A 9,054-nucleotide genomic window follows, 5' to 3' on the forward strand; every position below is an offset into this window, starting at 1 on the left:
CGAAGCTGCCGTGGCTCCGTTGTAACGTTGTTAATTTTAACCTCAAAATGATGTAAAAGAAAGGATAAAAGGAAAACGAGACTGAAGTGCATCTTCAGTTTTATTGAAATGAACACAATATAAAAAGACCACAGATGATTCATTGGATCGACTGTTCAATTGTTATAGTGGTAAGATGATTACAATGAGGATTGGACTCCATGTCTTACTTTTTAAAATGGGGGGGGGGGGGGGCATAAATGTTATCTACAAACATTGAAAGATTAAACCTAGCTTTCTGTTATGTTGTGAATTACTGTTAATTCGTATTTGAGTATATAATTTGCTTATATGTATTAAATGACTTCAAACTATGTATCATTTTCAGACTCTACATGTTAACAATGATGTATATGCATCATGTACCGGTATATGCCAGCATAAGATGACAACAGTATTTATATTACATTGTACCCCGTGAAATGTTATAACGGTACTGTAGCTTCTCAGCCGGCTTGCAATTGACAACTGTGGCAATTACTCGTTCTATTCAATGGGGGCGGAAATAGTAAATTTTACGAATAGTGTAGCGGTATTTCTAAGTAATAATTCCTTAAAATTAGAACATTCCTATTGAGTGGTAGAAAAAAAATAAAAGGCGGGTTACTACAGTGTACAACATTGGTCAAAAAGGTGGTCCCACCCCCAGTTTCATGTGTTTTCATTAGTGGTTCAGAAAATGCAAACTAGGGGGTGAAAATATCCATATTTCATACCATTTATTCACATTTATTACATGTAGCCCCTCAAATCCGATGTTCCACTGTGATTTTCATAGAGGTAAAGAATTGCCCATTGAATTGAAAAGACACAACCAAATGTCACCAAATTTACACACATTTAAGCATTAGGGTGAATTCGTTAAAGGCTCCTTGTCTAATAGCGTATGTGTCTACCGCGTACTGTAATTATTTCCTGTAAGCGGCGCGGCCTGCCTTCAACAAGGATAACAATTCTGTTTCGTAGGATATTGTGTCCCATTCATCATGTTAGTTAAAATCACCATTCATGGCAATTAACTCCTGTAGTATGATCATTTATATATAAAAGCACATGCAACTGTGGGTGGGACAACCTTTTTGACCAATGTTGTAAATAATTATATTCTATTTAGTGAAAGCTATACAGAAATATAATCTTCGTGATTATAAAATTGAAAAAAAAAAATTGGATAATTTTGCCAATTGAAAACAGAGTAATGTCCATGTTGCTAAAATTTCTCCAACCTGCCATGTTACTATAAAGGAACTATAAAGATCAGTATTGCATGTGAACAGTTTATTCATTGTAAGTACTGAAAGGTCTTAACATGGTCATACCGCTCTGCTACCACCAGCTGGCCAGCAGGGTTGATGGCTAATGCTACGGGACGCTTCAACCCATCATTTTTAGTAGCAATGTATCTGATGAACTGTCCCTGTGGGCTCAGTGCCACTATCCTGTGGTTCCAATAGTCAGCAATAAAGATGTGACCAAAGCTGTCTGTGCACACTCCCCCTGGTCCACACAGCTGACCATCACCACTGCCTCGTGTGCCATACTGGTGCAGCTGATCACCAGTAGGTGACAGCACATGTACACAGTCACTGCCATAGTCTGATATCACAATATTACCGTTCACACTATTCACTGTGATGTACTCTGGGTTTTCACAATGTTGAGTGGAATAGTGTTCAGGAGCTGTCCGCTGTCTGAATGGAATATAAAGACGGATTTTTTTCTGTCACAAACCATTATACAGGGGTATGATCTTGTCTGTTCATTGTAATACCCCATGGACAGTCCAGTTGTCACCTACTGACCTCTGGTGGAGTACACCTTGACACATTTGTCTCCCCGTGACGTTATATGCAGGTGACCAGTCTGTGACACGGCCACATCAAAAGGATGATTAAGTATTAGACCATATTTGAATTCTCCTGCATGTGTGAATACCTTTGTTCGGTTTTCTTCATCCACAGTAAACACGTGTTGCTCAGCTACTGCCAGGCCAGTTATAAACATGTCAGTTTTATCATTTTCTATCTCAGTAGTAAAGGAATGCACACATTCCGCCTTTTCTAAGAAACAGGGTTATGTGGTGCTGGTCTTGGATTTGCCCCCCAGTCTAGGTGGTGTAGGAGGTGGTGATTGCTCTGTCACCTGCCCTAACTTTGGTTCCAACCCAGGAGGATGTGGTGCTGGTCTTTGTTTACGTACATTTGAACCCAGTAGATGAGGTTTAGGTGGGAGTCTAGGAGGTGGTGACTGTACTATCACCTCTCCTAACATGGCTTCCAACCCAACAGTAGATATCTTACCAGGGCTGTAGGATATCTGTGCTGGTGTGTCTGGAGTTGGTACTGGCATTTTCTCCATCGCTGTCAGTCTCTCTGTCAGAGCCTTAGTGTGAAGCATGATGTCAGAATCAGAGCCATTTGTTATAAGTTCCTGGGCAAATCTGCAGGCACTCTGTAAGGAGGCATGGTGAAGTTCGAAGGTGTCCTTGTTTGCCTCTGTTTGCTTCTTACTGATATTACGAGCATATTTTACTTCAGATATCAGTTTTTGCTCTCTCTCTTCAACCAGTCTATGGATAGATTGAGTCTGTTCTTTAATTTTATTGATAGTGGCTTCCGTATTGATTTCCTCCAATTCATTGGTTCTGTCCTTGGCAACTGCTTCTTTAAACATGTCTAGTTTTGTTTCAGTTTTCATAAGGGCAGCTTTAATCTTTTCTCGATTGCTATTTGCAACATCTTCAATGGGCACAATACCATGTCTGTAATGCTCTTTTGGTATACAGTCACCACAAACAACGGCATCATCGTCTTCACAGTAGTATTTCAATTCATTTGTAGGATGCTTCTCACATTTGCTCATCATTTCTGCAATAGCTTTCGCCACACTATGCACATCAGTGTCTTTGATTGGGGATGAGGCATCATGTTGCTGTTGCTGACTGAGAAGATCTTTTGCCTTATGAATAAGATGATTCTTTTTAAGTGCAAATCCTTTTCTTGGAAATTGTATCTCTTCCCTACAAAGGGGACACAAAAATGTCCTGTCCCGAGATACAGTTCGCGTAGCATGGTTACATATACAACCATAGCAAAATGTATGGTAGCAAGGCAGCACACGGGGGTCCTCATACTCTCCCAGACAGATGCTACATGTCAAAAGATTATCTGTGAAAGCTGCTGCCAGCGCCTCGGCCATATTGAACTTTTTAGTGACGTCATATTTACTCCGTAACACTTGTTCCGTGGCCCTTGGCAGAGGTTCACTGATCACCTTTATATATAAGGTAAGGTACATATCACTGAGCATAAAAGGAAAACTAAACAAAACGAAATAGAACGCACTGATAAAACACACAAAAAAACTCTAACATAAAACACGTAGTCAACTTACAAACTAAATTTAACCCTTATATATTTTATATAATAGGCCCGCGCTAGAGGGAACGTGACATTTGGTCTCTTCTGTCAACACAAGTACCTGTATGATACTGCGAAATCTTACTACAATAAACAGTACTGCGCATAGATATAAGAGAGATCGGTGATATAAATCTAAAGTATACAAATGATCTTTGCATCATATTAGGGTAGGATAAATAATAGCTTTTGTTTGGGAGTCTCTCAAGATACAGGTGATTTTAGAGGCAAAATGAGTTTAAAAGTTCATTTCTGATGAGAAATTTGAGCTAGGAGCCTTCTTTAGGTCGCTAATTTCACTATTTTTGGAAACGCATACAAAGCATGTGTACTACATGTCTACATAAACACTTAATGCTGTAAATTTGTGCATGTACTATATACCTGTATTGAATAGGGTTGGATGAAGAACAAATCTTTGATAAGTAAGTGTTTTCTACAGCAGGAAATTATGCTAAACACACATGTGCAACTATTTTTTTCACAACAAAAATGACGATTTTCAAAAATGGCAGACAATACGCCCTAACAAAAGTTTCAACATCGACAACTAAAGGACATAGTTTGTAATATACATTTTCTTATGTTTTTAGGGTTGTAAAATATATTTTGCTCATGTTAACACTGCCATTGTTACATTTTAAATGGAGTTTTGTTACCTTGATGGTTGTCAGTTTACTGTCAACCTTGACGGAAGAGTCAGATCTCGGTTAATCAGAACGAGGAGTGATAAGAGATCGCAAGTTTTGCTGCATGTGAATTATGAAGAAGAATCAGAATTATCTTAACCTCAAGCAACCAAAGAGTGTATGTCTTTAAATTATTAAAAAAGGCGGATGGAATATTTTTTTCTGCATGTAAGAACCTGGGGAAGCAATCACTATCATGAACTGAAGACCAGCAAAGAAGTTGCCAAGGAAATATGCAACGTCTTTGAGAACATTTACAACAGAATAACTGCATATTAGGGCTACCTATAAAAATATTGTGCAGGCGTATCGGACTTCAGTGCGCAACCAACTGGACTTCCAGACGGACGCATAACATTTCTTCCTACGCGGTTTTTTCATTTTTTGATGGAAACCTTCAATATTTTTTCTCAAGAAGAAGACGCCCTACTGCGGCCAGGGGTGGGTATTACCCCTTCTGAATCGAGAAACATTTTCTCAGCGATTGATGTCTTTAAGGGCACTATGGAGGCTGTTCCCTCCAATATACAGAAAATGGGCGAGGCTTGGGCGACAATGGCAGCCGAAAAGAAACCCGCCAAACGCTCTGCGACGGTCTTTGAAGAAGGAGAGGAAGAAGACGACTCCTCCTGCTCCGATATTGACATTCCTATGGACCATCAGGACGAGGACGACGTTGCGAGCCTCCTCAATGCCGCGGGAAAAAGTGACAGTACTGCTGTCTTAGAAGATGTAAGCGCATCATTTGAAGATGAGGAGGATACTGGGCCGAATATAAGCGCTAAATTGGCTGACATTGCCAATAAAGCTTTTACTAAGCCACTGGCGACAGAAAAAGTAAAAAAGAAGAAGGAGTTGTATTTGAGGCCACAGAACTGTGACAAAGTCACAGTGCCTCGGGTTAACAAAGACATTTGGCGCAGAATGCGCAAACAGAACTATCTCAAGAAAAGAGATCTGAGATTTTCTTCCATCCAAAGTGCTATCACTAAAAGCACCTTTGCAATGTTATCCGTTGCGGAAAACTTGCTAAGTAAACCCGCCGAGCCTTCGACAGAACAATCCATACGCGCATGTTTAGATGCCGTATTTCTGCTCGGGCATGCGAACACGTCAGTGTCGCTACAAAGGCGGGAATTACTACGGCCCGTGCTTAAAAGCGATCACGCCGGGATATGCGATGCCAACATACCCGTAACCTCTTTACTATTTGGTGACGACCTGCCAAAATCCGTCAAAGATATACGGGAAATGGACAAGGTGGGCCGGGACGCGGTCCAACCGTACCAGCCAAAAAACTGGAAGAGGCCGGGGTACAACCCCCGGCACGGACAGGGCTACAATTCCCGAGAGGGACACCCCCAGGACTGGTTCAACAAACCAGGGCCGAGTGGCGTGAGAAGGGGAAAGAAGTTCAAGAAAGAGTAGAACCCACTATGAAGGTGAGGACTCTAGAAACATTTAAAAGTGAATTTTCACTGTTTATTTTAGATGCCGTTAAAAAGGCTAACTATGATATTCTTACTTTTGAAGGAGGCAGATTACGGTATTTTATAGACGAATGGAGATCTATAACCTCCGACAAAGAAATATTAAGAATAATTAAAGGCATGGAACTAGATTTCCGTTTAATGCCAGTGCAGGCAAGGCCAATAAGGGAGGCAAAATTCAATGCCTCTGAAACCGTAGAAATAGAAAAGGAAATACAGAGATTATTACAAAAGAAAATTATAGTTGAATCTCCAATGGAAATTGGTCAATTTATTTCACCAATTTTTTTGAGAATGAAAAAGAGCGGGAAATACCGACTCATTTGTAATCTAAAAGAGTTAAATGAGTGCATTGATAATCATCATTTTAAAATGGATTCATTGCAAACAGCAATTAAGATGATGGCGCCTAACTGCTGGCAATCAAGTATTGATCTCTCTGATGCATATTATTGCATATTTGTCTCTGAAAAATATCAAAAATACTTAAAATTCCAATGGAAATCAAAGTTATACCAGTACAGGGCGTGTCCAATGGGCCTCAATATAAGCCCCAGGGTCTTCACCCGGGTTCTTAAGCCAATTTTCTCTTGCTCAAGGAAAAGCGGGTATCTCTTCGAAGTATATATAGATGACACATATTTACAAGGAGAGAGCATTGAAGCTTGCAACAAAAACGTCAAAGCTACGATCGAAATGCTTACTCAATGTGGCTTTGTCATAAATCCGGAAAAATCGGTGTTTCAAGCTACACAATCTATAGAATTTTTAGGATTTTATTCTGAACTCTGTAGATATGACTGTGGCAATATCTGACTCCAAAAGTTGCAAGATAATTGATCTTTGTCATTCTTTCTTGAAGAAAACGTCTCCAACTAAAAGAGAATTGTGTACCATTATAGGAAATTTAATTGCGACCTTCCCCGCCGTTCCTAATGGGAAACTTTTCTACAGACAATTGGAAAATGATAAAATAGCAGCTTTAAAAGATGCCAAAGGAAACTTTGATGCAAAAGTTAATATATCAGATATGGCTGTAAGTGATTTAAGGTGGTGGATTAGTTGCTTAAAAGGCTCAAAAGCACCAGTCACAGTAAGAAACCCCGATCTGAATCTTGAAACAGATTCCAGTACAATGGGGTGGGGTTGTTACTGTCGAGAATTGAACATCAAAACAGGTGGTCAGTGGAAACCTTCAGAGTCTGATCATCATATAAACTTTCTCTAGCTTCAGGCAGCTCAGTTTTCACTTCAGGCACTCTGTAACGATAAGAAAAACATTCACATCAAACTATTGATGGATAACACCACTGCCGTTGCTTACATAAGAGAGCAGGGGGGCAGTAGATCTTTGGAATGTAATGCAATTGCAAGAAATATTTGGATGTGGGCTACCGAAAGATCCATTTGGCTAAGCGCATCACATATACCGGGTATAGTTAATGTCAAAGCAGATTATGAAAGTAGACATTTCCACTGTGAGAAAGAGTGGATGTTGAATTGCTCTGTCTTTAACAAAGCCCTTGAATTACTACAATTTGTACCAACCATTGATATGTTTGCCACTAGGCTTAATCATCAATTAGACAAATATGTCTCATGAAGACCTGAACCTCAATCTTTTGCTGTTGACACTTTTTCAATCCCATGGGGAAATTTATCATTTAACTGTTTCCCACCTTTCAGTTTGATGCCGGCAGTACTACAAAAGATGACATTAGAGCAAGTAACAGGGATAGTTGTGTTTCCCAACTGGCCGACTCAGTCGTATTACACAACAGCGCTGAACATGTTAATTGCGCCACCAATTTATGTTCCCAAGCGGAAAGACCTTCTTCAACTACCGGGAACGAAGGAAATTCACAAAATATGGGACACGTTAAATCTGCTCATATGCCTCTTATCAGGAGATCATTCGAGGAGCGAAAGATTCCGCAGAATGTTGCCGAGATACTGTTATCCTCTTGGAGGCCAAGCACATCTAAGCAATATGACTGTTATCTTAAACGATGGCACGAGTACTGTAATAGACGGAAAATTAATCCGTTTCATACTACCGGTATATAGCGTCTTTATGCCCCGTTTGTTGCATTGTACCTCGATTTTAAGAACTTTTTTTGAAAAAGGAAAGATGCCAAAAATGCCACAACTATAACAATTTCAAATTCATTTTTAATCTATCCATTAATTAATTAATCATTAACTATCTTTTTCTAGTTGTGAGGTGAGCTTCTAAGAAGATTTCTCAAAAACTACACTCTGCTGGGATTCTTGCTAAGTGCAATTAGTAGAATCAGTTTAAGTGTCTGACATGTCTCCCCAATCCAGATACAATAACTCCCTAGCTGCCCAAGGAGGCGTATTAAAATAATTTAAATCGAAAATGATGTCAAAGACAGGAAAAAAGAGACTGAAGTGATCTATAGTTTTATTTAAATGAACACAATATAAAAAGATAACAGCTAGTTGATTCATTGAATCGACTGTTCAATTGTTACAGTGCTAAGATGATTACAATGGTGATTGGACTTTATTTCTTTTTTCTTAGTTGGGGGGGGGGGGGGGAATAAATGTTATTCACGGATATTGAAAGATTAAACCTAGCTTTCTGTTATGCTGTGAATTACTGTTAATTCGTACTTGAGTATATAATTTGCTTATATTTATTAAAGAGACTTCAAATTATGTATCATTTTCAGACTCTACGCGTCAGCAATGAAGTACATGCAGTCATCATAAGATGCTATATTACATTGTACCCCGTGAAATGTCATAAGTTTGCAATCGAAAGCTCGATCTTTTCAATGGGGGCAGAAACTGTGAATTTCAAGAACAGTGTACCGATATTTTTAACTAATAATTTCTTAAAATTAGAACATTCCTCTTGGATGGCAGGGAAAAAAATAAAAAGCAGGCTACTACAGTGTATATAATTATATTCTATGCAGTAAAAGCTGAAATACAGAAATATAATCTTTGTGAATATAAAATTACGTATCTGCAAAATGGATAATTTTGCCCATTGAAAATATTGAGTCATAGGGTGCTTTCCCAGAGATTTAGATCGATCTAAAGATTAAGTTTTAGATCAACCTAACTCCCTGGGGGTTCAGGCTAAATTGCAGTCAGCCGAGTGGACAACATAGTTAATTACCCCCTTACAGCTTTTAGTAGGCGGGACAGACGCTTAAGCCGGCCAAGCTGACAGTAATCTAGTGAGACTCCCCAGAGGGATAGATCGATCTAAAATCTATGGAAATGGGGTGTTAAACATATGGATCAAATTTCTTCAACCTGCCATGTTACCGTACAGCTAATTATGAAGATTTGTATAACAATGTCTTTGCGTGAATAGCATATTCAGTATAAGTACTGATAGGTCTTAACTTCTCTGCTGCCACCAACTGGCCAGCAGGG

General features: G+C 39.2%; 3 protein-coding genes across 3 annotated transcripts; 1 reads left to right on the forward strand and 2 right to left on the reverse strand.

Annotated features, from left to right (window-relative positions):
- Positions 1–402: 402 nt before the first annotated feature.
- On the reverse strand, positions 403–2,043 carry LOC147760158 (NHL-repeat-containing protein 4-like). The gene is made up of 2 exons (XM_086994060.1): positions 1,975–2,043; positions 403–1,759 (listed from the first exon to the last, which is right to left on the reverse strand). Exons 1-2 carry the CDS (start codon positions 2,041–2,043, stop codon positions 1,322–1,324), a joined length of 507 nt encoding a protein of 168 aa, XP_086850186.1. The 3' UTR covers positions 403–1,321.
- Positions 2,044–2,112: 69 nt separating this feature from the next.
- On the reverse strand, positions 2,113–3,237 carry LOC147760159 (tripartite motif-containing protein 3-like). Its single transcript, XM_086994061.1, has one exon. It carries the CDS (start codon positions 3,235–3,237, stop codon positions 2,113–2,115), a length of 1,125 nt encoding a protein of 374 aa, XP_086850187.1.
- Positions 3,238–4,771: 1,534 nt separating this feature from the next.
- On the forward strand, positions 4,772–7,423 carry LOC147760160 (uncharacterized). Its single transcript, XM_086994490.1, has 2 exons — positions 4,772–5,589; positions 7,324–7,423. Exon 1 carries the CDS (start codon positions 4,799–4,801, stop codon positions 5,573–5,575), a length of 777 nt encoding a protein of 258 aa, XP_086850616.1. The 5' UTR covers positions 4,772–4,798; the 3' UTR covers positions 5,576–5,589; positions 7,324–7,423.
- The last annotated feature ends 1,631 nt before the right edge of the window (positions 7,424–9,054 follow it).

This window comes from Lingula anatina, chromosome 8, assembly GCF_051362555.1.
Source record: "Lingula anatina isolate TDL-2025a chromosome 8, LinAna3.0, whole genome shotgun sequence".
NCBI classification, from domain to species: domain Eukaryota; kingdom Metazoa; phylum Brachiopoda; class Lingulata; order Lingulida; family Lingulidae; genus Lingula; species Lingula anatina.

Coding starts and splice junctions, on each gene's coding strand:
- LOC147760158 (XM_086994060.1), bottom strand. CDS start 2,043: ATGTTTATAACTGGCCTGGCAGTAGCTGAGCAACACGTGTTTACTGTG. Junction 1,760..1,974: donor ATGAAGAAAACCGAACAAAG/GTATTCACACAT, acceptor GGTTTGTGACAG/AAAAAAATCCGTCTTTATAT.
- LOC147760159 (XM_086994061.1), bottom strand. CDS start 3,237: ATGGCCGAGGCGCTGGCAGCAGCTTTCACAGATAATCTTTTGACATGT.
- LOC147760160 (XM_086994490.1), top strand. CDS start 4,799: ATGGACCATCAGGACGAGGACGACGTTGCGAGCCTCCTCAATGCCGCG.